The sequence below is a fragment of the Tiliqua scincoides genome, chromosome 3, assembly GCF_035046505.1.
Source record: "Tiliqua scincoides isolate rTilSci1 chromosome 3, rTilSci1.hap2, whole genome shotgun sequence".
In the NCBI taxonomy this organism is placed as follows: Eukaryota; Metazoa; Chordata; class Lepidosauria; order Squamata; family Scincidae; genus Tiliqua; species Tiliqua scincoides.
In genome coordinates, this window is record NC_089823.1 from 70,102,809 (window position 1) to 70,120,050 (window position 17,242).

A 17,242-nucleotide genomic window follows, 5' to 3' on the forward strand; every position below is an offset into this window, starting at 1 on the left:
TTGGGATCCGGCCATCATCCATTCTCAGGACATGACCGAGCCAACGCAGGCGTCTCTGTTTCAGCAGTGCATACATGCTAGGGATGCACTAGACATGCATAGGATTGCACTTTAGCAGTAGTTCTCACATGTTTAGCACCAGGACCCACTTGTTTAGAATGAAAATCTGTCAGGACCCACCAGAAGTTATGTCAGGACCAGAAGTGACATCATCAAGCAGGGAAATTTTTTAACATTCCTAGGCTGCAATCCTATCCATATTTAACCAGGAGTAAGTTCATTTACTATAATTGTTAAAACCATATACAGAGTAGCCTGTTCAATGTACAGGTTTGTAACAGTTCCCCAAATGCAATCACATACCATGGTAACATCAAGTCTAATATATTAAAAATTAAATATTGAAATGAATGGGGACCCGCCTGACATTGGCTCGCAACCTACCTAGTGGGTCCCGACCGACAGTTTGAGAAACACTGCGCTATAGTATTTCTGTCTTTTCTGTGTAAGGGGAAAATGGCCGCTCTGCGTTTGACTTGCCAATTCCTTAAAATCTGTGCAAATTTGAACATCGTGTAATGTTTGAGTGGAGAAAGAAATGACAGTGGCAGAGCTATCATCTGCTGTATCCCTTTAAAACCAGCCAGGTGACATCTACCTGAAAGTCTTAGCAGTACATAATAGTGTGTGTGATGGCTGTGGTGTTTAGTAAGTGCAAACAGCTCCTTTAGTTTCATGCAAGTGAACATCAGCATGAAATTGAGAACTGACATCTTTGAACAGGCTGCCATTGAGAAGTGAAGCAAAGTGGCAGGTCATAAGTTTGATCTTGCATGTACTGTACTGTACCTTTTCTCTTGATGGTGTCTTAAATGATATCCTCAGGCTCTTTGTTACGAGGGCACTAAATAAAGTACTTCTTCCGCACAGATTTTTTCACCCTATAAAGTGACAATCTTTTAAGCCTGACACTTACCCAGGCAGTAAGGATGCCTTTAGAAATTTGTTGAAATAATTATTTTTGACCTATGCTGCAAATGCATTCTTGGATCACTAATGGAAAGCTTGATTATGCCTTCACAGCCTTGTACTTCAAAAGTCAGAAAGAGATAATCTTAAATGCCAAATGACATTTTTGTCATGAACTACACAGCTCTTTGTAGTGAAAATTTAATAATAAAATACTTTGTATTAAAATCTGTCTAGAAAGGGAGTATCTTATCTCTGAAAGAAGTGTATGCAACTGTGAATATTGGATTTTGTGTGTGTGTGTGTGTGTGTGTGTGTGTGTAGTATGCATGTTATAGTGAATGCCTAAAGTACAATATATACAACTTTTGTGAATAGCTGTAAACTCAGAGATGTACCAGTGAATGTTAATAGCAGGGTTGGGAACTTGAGTCAGGTGACTCGGACTCGAGTCATGAAAATGTGTACTTTTCACTGACTCATGGACTAGTGAGTCACACATGTGGAAGACTTGGAAAAACACTTGAGTCAAGGGTCCTCACTTGGCCTCACACATGCTGAGTCTATCTGTGTCTGGGTGTGCTGGTTTACTGTTTTTGTGGTGTGAAAAACCATGTGGGGCCATAATTTAGACTGGGTTAGCAGCATGGCAGTTCAAGCCACAAGGCAGGGAAGGGTTAATGCATCTAAGCAGGAATGGGGAGGTGGGAGAAAACTCTTTTGCTCATCTCTGATAGGAAGGAAGGAACCAATGATCATTGGATAAAGGATGGGCTTTCTAATTTTTGGGGGGGCTGAGGGAGGACAGGAGGAGGAGGAGCCCAAGGGGGTTCCTGACTTACAATAGACTGGAGAAGCCCAGGGAGAGGGAGGAGACAGGGAAGCAGGGGAGGGGCGTTTTTTAGCTATCATTCTCTCCAAAAGCATGGCTCCTTTTGGTTCCATTGTTACTGGGGCAGAGGAACCTTCATTGAATGACTGGCTACTTCTGAGTAGAGCTGCAAAGGATCAGGTTGTCCTGGTAAACCTAGTTGCTGCTGCGTGTGACCCTCCTCCTGCTTGCTGCTTCTGTTTCCACTTTCACACAGTCCCTACCACCCCCTCCCTCCCTGTTTAGAGATGCATGGGGTATAGAAGGGGAGTATTAAAGGAGAACTCTGACACACACACATGCACACACCCATCAGCAGTAGCCCCGTTTTTCCCACGGCTGGGTTTTTAAAGGGGGCAGCTCCACTAGAATCCTTTAGAGTAGCGAAAGGGCGACTTGGAAAGTGCCCCTGTTGTGGCTCGTTTTTTAGTCGAGTCTCATAAGAACATAAGAACAGCCCCACTGGATCAGGCCATAGGCCCATCTAGTCCAGCTTCCTGTATCTCACAGCGGCCCACCAAATGCCTCAGGGAGCACACCAGACAACAAGAGACCTCATCCTGGTGCCCTCCCTTGCATCTGGCATTCTGACATAGCCCATTTCTAAAATCAGGTGGTTGCACATACGAGATACATATCATGGCTTGTAACGAGTGATGGATTTTTACTCCAGAAATTTGTCCAATCTCCTTTTAAAGGCATCTAGGCCAGATGCCATCACCACATCCTGTAGTGAGGAGTTCCAAGTCTAACTACACGCGGAGTAAAGAAATATTTTCTTTTGTCTGTCCTGACTCTCCCAACACTCAATTTAAGTGGATGTCCCCTGGTTCTGGTGTTATGTGAGAGTGTAAAGAGCATCTCCCTAAACACTCTGTCCATCCCCCGCATAATTTTGTATGTCTCAATCATGTTCCCCCTCAGGCATCTCTTTTCTAGGCTGAAGAGGCCCAAACGCCGTAGCCTTTCCTCATAAGAAAGGTGCCCCAGCCCCGAAATCATCTTAGTTGCTCTCTTTTGCACCTTTTCCATTTCCACTATGTCTTTTTTTGAGATGCGGCGACCAGAACTGGACACAATACTCCGGGTGTGGCCTTACCATCGATTTGTACAACGGCATTATATTAGCTGTTTTGTTCTCAATACCTTTTCTAATGATCCCAAGCATAGAATTGGCCTTCTCAGGAGGGCAGTAACTCTAGACTCAACTTGAGTCAAGCTGCACTGGATTTTCCCATCCATGATTAATAGCCACCCAAACGTCATTGTCAGCATTCACTTTGGTGTGCCTGAAAAGTGGAGAAACATACCTCTGTTTTCAGATAATGACAAAATGTACCTGATTGCCAGCATTCACGTGTAGCTGTTGTTCACCAGCTTTTAGGCATTCACTGTAAAGAGTGTTATACATTTTGTGAATGTCCAGAGATACAGAGGCAACACTAGTAAACGTTGTCAGTCACGTAAATGAGATTGTTAGCATTCATTGGTATTCCTGGCAAGTTGGAACAGGGTTGGCTTTGAAGGGTTGGGATTTTTGGGTAGTATTTGAGGGCTTACCACAGAACCGAGCCCTCTGCTGAGGTGGTTATTGCTACTCACCAGTAGTGCCACTTGCTCACTCACTCTGATGGGTAGCAGTAGCTGCCTCTTAGCCACTTGCCTTCTAGATGATAGGGAAGATTGGGCCTGCTGAGCTTAATTCTCTACTCCTCCCCAAAAGAGAGAGAGAAGGGAAGGAAGCAGCCACACTGAGTGAATGGGCAAAGTGATTGCTTTTCTTCCTCTTTGTGACTGCCTGCTTGTCTACCAGCAGCAATAGTGCTGGTAAGGAGGTTCTTTTGATAGCAAGAAGGCAACCAGCTATCAGTTCCTTCATCTCACCTAGTGAATAATGCTTCTTTCCTCATTTGTAAATATTCCACAACAAGGAAGAGAGATGCTGGAATAATGTAATTTTGATGCACTAACAGCCCAATCCTACCCAAGTTCCCCTAAATTGATTAAGCTGTGCCAGTGTGGGTTACACTGCATCCCACAGGGGAATTTAACAGGCTTGAGATCTCAGGATAAGGGAGCATTTGTCACTTACGAAGTCACTTGTGCAAGTCTGAGTTGTGCAAGTCCTGTGTTGGTGGATCAGGTCTGGGAAGGGAGATAACATACAGCAGATGCTGATCCTGGGCCCATGCTGCCCAGCCCTCGTCCTCCCCTAAACTGCCCCTGCCAACCCCTTACCTGCTTCAGTGGAGCATCTGGGAGCTGCTGGTTCATGAGCTGGGCCTCCGGCCCTTTGTGTTCCGTTGGTTTCCACATGGTAGCGGAATAGCTCTCATGCCACCAGAATAGAACTTACACTGATGGATTGTGAGATCTGTCAGTATAAACCCAACATTGGACTGAGCTTCCCATTTCCTGGGTCCTGACTACTTCAGTCAGTGCTGAACTGACATGTTCAATTGGCTTTTTATATTTTTAAGGACTAGACTGATACTGATGAATATGCTACAAATCAGAGATTTTGAATCACTCAGTGGTCACATGGGGAACAATTTTAGTTCACCAGTGACAACTGAGTGGCCTGTGAATGATAAGTCTGGTGTAGCGAGATTTCAAATACTTGAAAGATCTGCCCATCACCCCCTTTTTCAGTTATTAATGCTGCCTTGACTTTTTCTCAATTTTTTAGTTCAGCAAAAGTCTCTAATGGTCTTAAACAATTTCCAAGGTCGTGTTTTGGAATGGGGTTACATTTTAATTCATTATGTTGTTTACCCCTGAGTCTACTGCTGATATACTGTTGGTTGGTAAATAGTCCAAGTGCTGATGTATTAATTATTAAAGCAGAGTAACATAATTGTCAATTAAGACATATGGGGAGTTCTGATTAACTAATTTGCTTTTCACAAGTGCACACAGAAAGGAAATAATTGTCAGAACTGAAACAACATATACTGAAGCAGAGTTAAAACTAGTTAGTGATAGTAAGTGGAATCTGTTGGTTCATTTGCATAATGAAATATTTCACTTGTTAAAGAGCTAGCTCCAAATAATTCAACCAGTTTAATCTAGAATGCTAACATGTAGTCAGTGTCTAGTTACTTTGAGCTAAGAGTGTGTACAGACTTTAATATAAACATGTGGTTGATCATCATCTTCTTTGATTGAAGTCAAGAAAAGTCTTATTCTTATTCTTATCCACCTCTTATTCTAGGAGCTCTTCCAGGAGAACCTTCTTCAGGCTAATATTCATGCATCCTTTGCCTCTTCATAATTTAAATGCCTTAAATGCTTATCTGTAGGTATTTCTATGTGCTTAATATATAATGAATATCCAACTATAGATGCATTAGCAATCACTGCAAATCATGTGATCAGGACAGTGGAGATGTCTGAGGACTCCGAATAGAGTCAGCCCAGCGATTGGGCTGAAGGGAGTGCTTCAAGTGGTGGGCTGGAAGAGAATGGGAGTCCATCAAGGGGTACCCTATACCTTGTGTCTACCCAACTGCTTCAACTGGTGCTCCAATTCTCTTCTTGCTCACTTAGCAGTTGAGGCAGGGGCAACCCATGTTGTCTTCCAGTGTTGCTGCCATAACTAATCACAGTGGCAGGACTGTTGAAGAAGCAGCAGGGCACCTTTGTTCCTGATCACATTTTTTCTTTCTTGCTAGTGCTGCAGGAAGGCCAGACAGGCAAAAAAGGCAAAAAAAGGCCTTTTTTTAGCAGGGGGAGAGTAACTGGCCCACCTCACCCCAGCACTGTCTGTTCTAGTGGCTGTCTGCTGGTATTCATTTGCATCTTTTTAGATTGTGAGCCCTTTTGGGACAGGGAGCCATTTAGTTATTTGATTTTTCTCTGTAAACCGCTTTGTGAACTTTTAGTTGAAAAGCGGTATATAAATACTGTTAATAAAAAGGTGAAGGAAGCATAGCATACTTGGCTCCTACTTTTACTTGCCCCCTCCTGCTTGTTGGCCATGTTGAAACAAAGAGGCTGCATAGAGCATGCTGAGAGATGAAGAGGTCTTTGGTCAGCATGCTGTTCAACCTGTTTGTTTCAATACAGTTGGGTGGAATCAAATGGAATGAAATGGCAGCAGCAAAGGTAAGGAGAAGGAATGTGAGTGGGGTGCTCTGGGAATGCTGTACTGCACTCATATTGTCTTGTCTGCCTGGGTCAAGTGGGTCAGGTGAGGAAGCAAAAGAGGAGGAGGCAGTGGTAACAGCAAAGAAAAAGGAAGAGATTATTAGGGAACTCTAAAAAGGAGTGTGATGGAACAGGCATTTGTGAAACAGTTTGCAGATATCACTTTCCACAAGGAATGAGTGCTATTTTTTTAAAATAGAAATGTTCTGTAGATTTCACAGGATGAAAATCTAACATACCTTCATTTCGAACAGGTGATATACCACCGAAAAGATGGATCGTAAACTTTGATAGAGATCTCCTTGATGGCCTTGTTCTTGCTGCACAAGTAGCAAGCTATTGCCCGTACTTGGTAAGAACATGTTTTTTAGGGGTTTTTTTGGATGAAACTGTTACAAACAACATTTAAAACATTTTTATGTATAAAAGGTGTAATTATTTAATATATTAATAGGCAATTAATGGCTTAAGGTCAATGTTCCAATTGACTGAAGCATGTGCAGATAAGAAAGAATGTTAGCCTCTCATTTAGACCCTGTGCAAGCTACTTATTACAGCAGATCTCAGACTTTGGACCTGGGACCCACCACTGGATTCTGACCCAATTTTTGGTGATTTGTGAAACTGACAGGGCAGATTAGGATGTGTGCATCAAGGGTTAAACAAGTTGCTATTGAGGGGGAGCACTGCTGCCCAATCACCATTATAACCACACCCCAAGTCAATCAGGCAATAGCCTCTCTTGGGCCTCCAAAAGGTTTGAAAACCACTGACTTATCGTACTAAGGGCCCAATCCTATTCAGTATTCTAGCACTGATGCAACCATGCTAGCGAGGTGTGCACTTCATCCTGCAGGGGGGGGGGGGGGGACAGCCACTGAGCCTGCTCAAGGTAAGAGAATGTTTGTTCCCTTACCTTGGAATTGCATTGCAGCTGCATTGGCTCTGGAAAGTTGGATAGGATTGGGATCTCAGTAATTCATTTTAAATTATTCATTTATTAAATTATAAATAATTCAATAAAAATTTGAATTATTGTTATTCAGTTCACGAATAACACAGGCCTGCAAAATTGAGGGTCAGAAAAGTTTTTGCCAAACTTTATGGTGGTTTGGTATGGTATGGTGTAGGCTTCCTCATGAGGAAGCTGCTTGAACCATTCACTAATGAGGCTATGCTATATCTCCAAAACTAGATGTGATAGGGAAAAACAGATGCCATTTTTGGAATCAGCACCGCAAATATACCCAGGAATTGGTGTAACGTTTAAGGAAGCAAAATGTGTGTTGACCTGTGTAATTATATCTCACATCTCTTTTATATTGGCCTCCTCATTTTCAGATTCCCAGTCTAATCTTTCTGCCTTACATCATAAGGCATATCCTTGTCGGTACTAATCAGTCTGTCTCCTTTGTGCCCAAAGATCCAGAAACCATCTGTAGCCTGGCAGGAGATATTTTTCTCCTGCCAGGTCTATCCCCGTCTCTACTTGGTCTCATCCCCTTGATCCCATCTTCTTCCTTCCCCTTTCCCTTTTTATGTCAGATTTCTCTTTCTTCTGGAAGCCCTTGATGGCTTTCTCTTCGGCCCATCACAGTTCTTGCTCCTGCTCACTGCTGGGTCTGTCATTAGTTCCCTTCACTAGCCCTGGCTCCTCCTCACCGGTCCATCTCTCTCCACTCATTCCTGCTTTCCTTCATCTTGCCTTCTCCTGATACATCATTCTCTTGCCTCCCAGTTTGTCTCTCTGCTTCACTTGCCTCTTCTCATCTTTCTTTCTCCTCATCTTGTATCTCTTCACCCTCCCTGCTTCCTTCTTTCCCTTCCCTTAAATCTGCTGCTCCCATCAGGACTTGCTTCTTCACTCTATGAAGTCTGACTAGGGCCTTACAGTGAGATGTAACACATGACCCCAACACCTGGGGCAGTGACATCATGGCATTGCTGCCTGGCACTGGAGCAGTGATGTCATGATGTTACATAACAAGGTGTCATCACTTCCGTGGTCTCCGAAGGAGGGGGAGCGTGCTGTAGCTGCTATGCTTGTCACATTCCTTCTCTGTGGAGGCGGGGAGTTGCCACAAGGGAGGGAGCGGGTTATGAGGCCACAGCAGCCACCCCCTCCCCAGGGAGAGCCGAGAGGTGACTGCCTTATAGTGCAGTCACTTCTGTGTTCTCCCCAGGGGAAAGGGCAGTCACTTTGTGTTCCTTCTCCATGGAGGATGAGAGCCTCTGTAATAGAAGAAACTAGGTGTACTAGGCTGTCTGCAGCAGCTCCTACATAACTAGGGGAGAGCCTGGGGGCAGTTATGCGCACCTGCTTGACAGAGTGCCTGGAGCTGGTGCTTCTCAAGCTTCACCCTAGTTACAGCTCAGTTCCCAGTTCACTTACAAGCCTTTGACACTCAGTGATGATGTCATTGCTAAGCAACCACGAATAAGGTGCACACTCCTTGCCACCATGGTACCAATGATTGCAACAGATGAACTGGATAATCTTGTCTTGGAGGGGCCAGAAGGAAAAATTGGTCTTGCATATGGGGCTATAGTCGACTGATGAAGCACATACTTTGTATGCAGTTCAATCCATGGTATGCTGAAAGGATCTCAAGTAGTAGGACTGGAAAGGACCTCTGCTTGAGCCTATGAATTGCTACTACCAGTCAGCGTAGACCAGGGGTGTTCAAACCCTGGCCCGGGGGCCACTTGCGGCCCTTGAGGGCTCCCAATTTGGTCCTTGGGGAGCCCCCAGTCTCCACTGAGTCTCTGGCCCTCTGGAGACTTGCTGGAGCCCATGCTGACCCAATGCAAGTGCTCTCAGCATGAGGACAACTGTTGGACCTCTCACCTGAGCTATGGGACAAGGGCTCCCTCCACTACTTGCTGTTTCACATCTGTGATGCAGCAGTGGCAGTGAAGGAAAGGCTAGCCTTGCTTTGTGCAAGGCCTTTTATAGGCCGTGAGTTACTGCAAGACCTTCATTCATTCATATAAGTTCCATCTCTAATAAATTCATTTATGTAAATTTATTCAAATTTGAAATGTAAATTGATTCATTTTTTTACCGGCCCCCGACACAGTGCCAGAGAGATGATGTGAACCTCCTGCCAAAATGTTTGGACACCCCAGGCATAGACAGTAGATAGCCAGATTGTTGCTCTGGCTCATATGTTCCTAATTGTTTGAGAGAGAAGAAATAGAGTTAGGGGGCCAAGAGGTGAAGAACTGGGATGGGAAAGTGTGGAGGTGTGGAACAGTATCATGTTGAATGATATATCATCAAGGCAAGCTGTAGTGCTCAATGGAGCAAAGAAATTGATGAACTGCTCTGGAGTGAAACAGTGCAAAACTCTTGCAAATAGGAGAGTAGAGAGCCAGATATGATAGATCACTTGGAGCTTTCTGAATCAGGTGCCTGGCTCCCATTCAAAACAGGATTTGTTTTCCAGATTTTCAGAATGGATTTGATTTTCTTTTTTTTTATCTTGCCTGCAGATTTCAACTCACTTTGTGAATATGTACACTCACCCTGAAACTCCTGAACAATATCTTCACAATAGTTTGATTCTTGTAAATGCTTTTCATGCAATAAACCTTGACATAGATATAGTGGTAAGTGGTTTTATGTTATGAATCTTCTAAAGGTTTGTTTTGGTTTTTTTGTAAATATAATAATGCATGCAAGAGGATGAATTGGAGTATATTTTTCATAATGCGCTGTTAAAATGCAATGAGTAAAACTACCTGATATTGAAGAATTCTTATTAACTTAAATCATAGTCCTTTATAAATCTAGTAGGGATTCCAAGAATTATACCATTTTAAAACCTGGGGATCACTTGCATTTATTAGCACTGCCATAAGTTCTGAAACTAAATTATGCACATGGAATACATGTGCTGCCTACAAACCACTTCAGCTGGAGCTCTTTTAATTGACTTGAGAGATGATCCCTCATGCCCTAGGTAGTGTATTAGCAGGACCTGACACACAATGTTAGTCCAGCTACTGTAGATACTCAAGTAGAAGTCGATCTCACAGATAAGTCAAATGCAGGTTTTGAGCCAAAATCATGGACTTTTCTATGATCCTTGGATAAGTTGGAATAAAACTGGGGGGGGGGGTTATCTGACTATAATTCTGGGACTTCCCACTCATACCAGAAAACTCAGGTCCTCAGGTCTCTATATTAAAATGGCATAGTATTGTGGTTTGTAAGTGGCATGTTGTAAGACCCAGTGGCTGCCTGCCTGCTTGATTGACATGCTGGCTCATTGGGACATTGAGTCACAGGTCTCCACCCCCATGACTCAACTTGAAAATGAGTCCTAATGGCAGGCTCACCCAGAGCAGTTTTGCAACTTGAAAAGATTCAAGTCATGAGTCTTTCCCTCTAAAAAGCAAGCTGTGGAAAAAAATGGGGCTGCTTGCCAGGGTGTGTATGTGTTTCAGAGTTCTCTTTAAACTCTCCTCTGCTGTCCCATCTCATCTGTAAACAAGGCAGGAGGGGGTGGGAGCTGCAAGGCTTACCAGAACAAAGCAATCCTTTGCAGCTGTATTCAGAAGTAGTCCCATAGTACCAGTCATTCAGTGAGGCTTCCTCCTCCTAACAAAGCCCACCAGCAGCCTAGCTAGTGGGGGTGCAAAGCACTAAGTTTTGCAGGGAGCCTCACCTTGGCTTGCAAAGCACTACGTGTTGCATGGATTCTTATGCCAGGCATGCAAATGGCCCTGGCCTCCTCCCCTTCAGAGCAGGGACATGCAGTGCTGGGGTGGTAGGTGAAGCAGAACTGCTGCCCCATGTTTGTCTGTGGAAAAACACTGCAGCTGCCCCCTGCTTACACCTGAGAAGACTCTCCTTACACCCGAGAAAGGGTGTAAGGAGAGCCTCCCCAGGTGTAAGCAGGTGGAGTGGCTGCAGTTATTGAAAAAGTGACCTATAGAAGCATAAACAGGATTTATCTTAAGCATGTGCCAAGGTAGAATAAAATCATGAAGGCAGAGCGGGGAAGGGGGTTCTTAAGTATGCTTACCACATCTAACACCTTCTGCATCTTGTGTATGTGTTTGGGCAGCTTTTGTGTATAGTTAGTGATGGGAAAAAGTTCTCAGCTTTTGTCAGATTCCCCTGAAAATAAATTGAACTGTCAACAATTTTTTTCAGCTTATTGGGGGTCTCATTTCTGAGCCAATCCAAATTTGCCATGTTCTCTCTCCTCCATTGGACTCCCCTCCCTCCTTGCCTCACCCCCATGTCCCTGGCCTTCCAACTGCAGTGGCCCTTTGACTGTGGTGAGAAAGGAGAAGGGAGTCCTACATTTTCCAAGGGTAACCAGGGCTATGTTGCATGCCAGTTCTAGCTGGAAATGGGAAAACGGAGAGATCTGCCTCCTTACCTCTTGCCTGCTCTTTTAAAAAAAATGAACAAACTAAAGAGTTACCTACTTCTGAAGAGTTATGAGTTACTTCTGAAGTGTATGGGTGTGTTCCTTTCAGACAAAAAAATACTTTACAAAATATTTTTGTGGATTTTTCTTTTATTGTGGCCTGCTTTTTCTTTATGCTGTGCTGGAGTGCTCCTAGGGGAGGCAACACATTTTTTCTTTCTTTCAGGGAAGCTGATTTTTTCAAGTTATTCTTTATTTATCTTTATTCAAGTTATTCTATTCATAAATCTAAAAGGAATTAATACTTTTTCTTGCACAAAATCTATTCTCAGTGTTCCAAAATTCTCTCTCACTCTTTGAATGGGAGACAACCTGAGCATAACCCTGGAATAATACATAATTGAGAGCAAAGGATGGAATCTGCTAATCTGATTCTTAAGGCATGCTTATCCTAGTACAAACATATATGCTGTTTATAAAATTTTCCTGGAGACAGTTTTGTGTTGCTAGTTGACAAATGTTTCTCAGCCAGGCATGAATTAAAATCTTTCACCTTTATCTAAAAAGATTTTTTTTTTTAATCACATATATATGCAGTGAGCATCATTGGTGCAGATCAGTTGAAACTAATAAGGCACCGTATATCATTAGGTCTATAGGCAATACATTTACAGTTTACTATAACAGAAGTTGATCATTAAGCTACAGTGTCTTCCAAGCCATCCTTGGAAGCATTGTAGCATCCTAACCCAAGGCTGTTTTGCCCAACTGTAATAATATACCAGTCTTGAAACCCAGAGAGAGAGAGAGAGAGAGAGAGAGAGAGAGAGAGAGAGAGAGAGAGAGAGAGAGAGAGTTTTCAAGCTTTAGGTCCCAATACTGTCTGACTTTCCGTGCTGATGCAGCCATGCCATCAGATTGTGTGCTATATCCTGTAGTGGGGGATAACAGTCATGAAGGCCTCCTCAAGGTAAGGGAATATTTGTTCCCTTACCTCAGGGGCTGCATTGCAGTTGCATCAATGTTGGAAAGTTAGATAGGATTGGGCTCTTAATTTCTAGTATCTTTGTTTTTTGGTATGTTCAAATATATAAATGAAGGGTATATAAAAGCAGTTATTTCTTTTATGTTTATCTGATGATAAGGTACTGCATATCTGCAGGGGAAAAAAGAAGCTTATTTTCAAGGCAGGTTTTTTTGTTCTTGTTTTTTGGCTGTTTCATTTGAGGACATAGAAGGATAGTTCTACGTGAGCTCACAGCTGAAAAGGATTTGATAGCAAAGGGCTCTATAGGAATGTCGTGTTTTAACAGAGTCTGTCACCAAACATTATTGCTAAAGTTGAACTCTAGGGTAATGTTCTTTTTATCTGCTGATTTATCAGGGCCTTAGATCAGAGTGAATTTTTGTAGCTGCTTCAGTAAGGATGCCTATGAAAGCCCCACAATTTAATGCCTTCACTGAAGACTAATGTAACGTAGTGCTGAAAGCATGAATTATGAGTTGGAAGTTCTAAATTTAAGTCTTAGTTCAGCCATGAATTCACTGTGGTGGCCCTAAGCAAACTTCTAATCCTTTAGTTTCAACCTTTTGTCTGTAATAAGGGTAATAAAAATCCTAACTGGTCCTAGGGTTGTTTGTGGATGAATATGACGCTAGATGAATGAGCTCAGTTTTACCTCAAAATGATTTGGAAGTGATCTGATCTTTTCCCCCATCCCCAAATCGAATCATTTACTGAGGCAGTTGACGTTTGATAAATTCCCACTTAAGTAGCAATCACTACTCCTGCTCAATGCTTAGCCTTTCTGTTTATTTAGCAGTCCACGGCAGCAGTGGTACAGGTGGCAGTGATAACAACAGAGTAAGTGGGGAGGGAAGAGGTTTTTCATTTTCTCCCCTCCTCCTTTGTTTTCCTGATCCCCTGCTTTGGAGCTTAGTAGAAGCTGCTGCAGTGGTGCATGGCCTAGGGAGGGTTTTTCCCCACTGGTCATCCAGTGGCTTTTGTCGGCTTGTCGGCTTTTCAAGAATACTTTACTTCTCTCCCCTATCTTTGCATTGCATAAGACTTTGTTGCTGGCGCAGTAGGGATGATATTCAGAGCTGTGAACTTGGTTGTCAGAAAGATTTCTAGTTCATATGACAGAGTGAGTTTATTGAGAAACTCAGAATGGTATAGGTTTTGTTTTGTCAAAGCTGAAAACTACCTTGGAGAGCAACCTTTAGCTAAATTCTCAGTTAGCTGAACTTTGTAGTAATTGCAGGACCTCAGATTTCTTTCCCAAGCTTGATAGAAAATGTCATTCACTCCAGACCTAATCTTGGTCCATCTTGGTCATCTTCATCCTCTCAACTAATAAAGGGTTGCCTTGATGACTCTTGAGCTGTAATAGCTCAGGATAGTGACATGATCTGCTGACACAATTGAAATGTCTTAACCTGCTGAATTTATAGAACAGACATAAGTCTGTAATAGATGAAGTTCAGCAAAATGTAATAGATTTCTCAGGATGCTTTTATTGGTGTGTATGGACGAGACTTTAATCAAGGAAAAGCATTAGCTATCAAATGTCTATATAGCATTTGATGGATAGACAGTTTATTTATAGCATTTGGTGAACTATACCCTTATTACACCCTTATTATACCCTGCTATACCCTTATTACAGCATTTGAACTATATAGCATTTGATGGATAGACATATATATCCAAATGTCTATATAGCATTTGGTGCAAATCCACCATTTTCATAGGACATGGGAAATGGTAGTTAAACCTTTACATACAGTATTGTCTTGCTTTTTGAAGTACAATACTGTATGTAAAGGTTTAACTACCATTTCCCATGTCCTATGAAAATGGTGGATTTAGTTAATCTCAGAAGTGGTTTGTCAGTTTCTAAAATGGCTGTGATAACTTCTTAGCTGACAATATTGTTAAATGACCACATGCACGGTACCAAACTGTAGGTACAAAGCAGTCATTTCGCAATGTTAATGAAAACCTGTTTGACCCAATGTCAATGAATCAAGAAGATATTTATTCTGTATATATCTAGACAAATTTTATATGCAATTTTAAATGACGTGGATCCCAATATATGTATGAAATGGTAAGTTGGATTCAAGAAAATAAGTTGACCAAGTTGAAATATTTTTGTAGAATAAACTGTTGAAAAGTATACATACGACCAACATATATATTTTAGGTATATGCGTGCAAGTGTACATAACTTTTATGAATTGTCCCCATAGTGTCTGTTCCTAGTTTTCTCCCATCATGTAGCAGTCCCCTTCCCCTGTGGAGCTACCAGTGGCTGCCCTGTTGTGTGTAGGATGCCGCGGCAGCCGTTTCAGCACTGCGGCAATCCCAGAGCAACGGCAGCTCGGGATTGGGCTGCCTGTTAACATGGAATGGATCAATTGGGTGTAGTTTCAGATTTAAGATTTAATTGCATTAAATTAAAAATATTAAACATTGCTATACTTCAGGACACCAAGCCTAAAGAAACAATTTACATTTAAATTGAAGACGTATTTTTGTTATGTCAGTTTCCTGATCATAGCAGATAGTAATAAACTATTACAATGTAATTCTAAGCCACTGATAACTAAAATGCAAAAATGACTTAATGGGCTAGTCTGAACTACATCTGCCATGATATAGGACGTTGGTGGCAATTAGGATGATTTCATTGCTACATTAAATCTGTTTATTTTATTCTTTGCCAGTAGCACTCTAGGCAAAAATCATTGCTAAATGATAAAAAAAATTCTGCCTTCCCATAGGATAAAATAGCGCTTTAAAACTTGATGAACTGATAGAAAAGATGGCCTTATGACTGCTGTTTAACCACTATTCTATGGTTCAGGTAACACGCTTCATTTATCTGGAAAACAATTCTGCTGAAAAGCAATTGCCCCAGATAGAACAAGTGCCCACCTATACAGAACTCTCAATGGTGTACTTTCATTAAAGCACACAAGCTGCTTGAATGTTCTCTCCCATTTCTTAAAACTATAGAATTGCAGAACACTGAATAATTGAGACAGGAGAAGGAAGTGCTTGGCTCCTGGAGTTTCACTGCTCATATGTTTGCATAAGTTTACACTCAGAAAAGTTTGGTGTCGTCTGCAAACTTAGCCACCTCACTGAATAAATTTTCATGTTCTGAGTGTATATACTTGGTTATGTCTTGGCTTGCAGAGGCCTCAATATTCAATATTTCGCAAATGTTGACGACCTACTAAGTTGGTTCATCCTTATTGGCTGATGGATCTAAGTTATTTGCTGGCAGCTCTGAGGGAGTTTCCTGTTTATATGGCTGGTATGGTACTGCTGATACTGAAATAAGTCTCTAGCATCAGGAGGTTGATTTGGGTGGTTGACATGACTTCTCCTAAATGCTCTCTCCTGTTTAGTGGAGACTAATCTACTTCTTGGTACATGAATGAGCCGCAGGCACTGAAATGAGTGGGATGGAATCTAGATTAACAGCAGGGTAAAATTTGTGATGAGGCCCTTGGACCCTGACTAAAGCTAATTTTTGGGGCCTGCTCCATGGAATTATGGTAATAAAGGAAGTTTACTTTTTCAGTTCTGTTGCATCAGTGCAAATCCAACCACTCAGCTGAAGAAACTGACAGGTTAAAAAAAGGGACTGAGAAGTTGCATACCACTTCCTTACCGTGCATGTCAGTGTAAGATAACAAAATGAGAGGCTGCCTCAGAACAACTATTAATAGCCTATTGCAACTCTCTTCCAGTTTATGATCTCAAAACTGGAAGTCACAATCATTATTTTTACTTGTTCTGAGATAAGCATGGGTCTGAGTTGCCTCATAGTGGTTGCCGGGACTTACCGCAGGGCAAGGGTACATATATCCTCTTACCCTGTGGAGACCTCCAGCACCGGAAAATCCTCCACAGGATGCTGCAGAAGCTGCACCAGTGCTGCTGCATCACCACGTGGGAATTTAGGTGGGATTGGGCTGTTAGTTCAGGTGCCTCGGTTTTACTATCTACTCTTGTAATGACATTATTTATAGAAAATAGTTGATACATGAAATTGCAGCTTGTGCATTTATAAACTGTTTATTTTTAATTCTGTATTTTATCTGCAACATGAATTTACACTACTTCATTTTTCTTCTTAAATTAGGCTGCTGACATCTGTGATCCCAACCCAATCATGATGCTGATGCTTTGCGTCTATCTATATGAACACCTTCCTCAGTATTTTACCAAGAAGTATCTTGCGTTTGCTGGTCCACTTCATGCTACTGTCATTAGAAAGGTATTCTGGCTGGGATTCCAACAAGTATAAAATCTTGCTCTCTTGAAATGAAGGATATTAAAGTACAATGTGGGCCTGGGGATATGTTTTACTGGATCATCGTCAGCTAAAGAGGATCCTCACTTCAAAGGTCTCAAATCAATGAGGTCAATTGGACTCTTCATCAGGAAATATGTCAGGGTCAATACTTAGTCTTTGTAAGGGCAAGAAGAATGTCACTGTTGCTGGCTGCACCCAGCTGCACTTTTTTTGTGCCTGTTCAGTAAATAGATATTTGGCATCTATGCTCTATTCTTGCTTCTATAGACTTTGTATCTGGATAGTTGTGCTGTTCTAATTCTGATATAACTAAACAGTACTGTGGCATCTGTGCATTCCAGCATTTTGGAGTGCAAGCACAAAAGCCACTAGGAAGTTCCTGTAGCATTTGCAGAAACTGTCACGAGCCAAAAGGTGCAGAGGGACCATCTTCCTGCTCCATTCTTCTCTCTGTCCTCTGTGGATTGCAGCAGCAGGGAATTCAACAGCAAGTAACTCAGCTTGTAATCCTATACACATTTTCCCAGGAG

At 42.1% G+C, this 17,242-nt stretch overlaps 1 protein-coding gene across 1 annotated transcript in view; it reads left to right on the top strand.

The window, feature by feature from the left end:
• The window catches only part of CFAP47 (cilia and flagella associated protein 47), a 318,053-nt gene that overhangs the window by 85,507 nt on the left and 215,304 nt on the right, over positions 1-17,242 (top strand). The window contains exons 34-36 of the mRNA XM_066621307.1: positions 6,244-6,341; positions 9,485-9,601; positions 16,539-16,673. Coding sequence (XP_066477404.1) covers positions 6,244-6,341; positions 9,485-9,601; positions 16,539-16,673 — 350 coding nt within the window. The remainder of the gene's footprint in view (positions 1-6,243; positions 6,342-9,484; positions 9,602-16,538; positions 16,674-17,242) is intronic.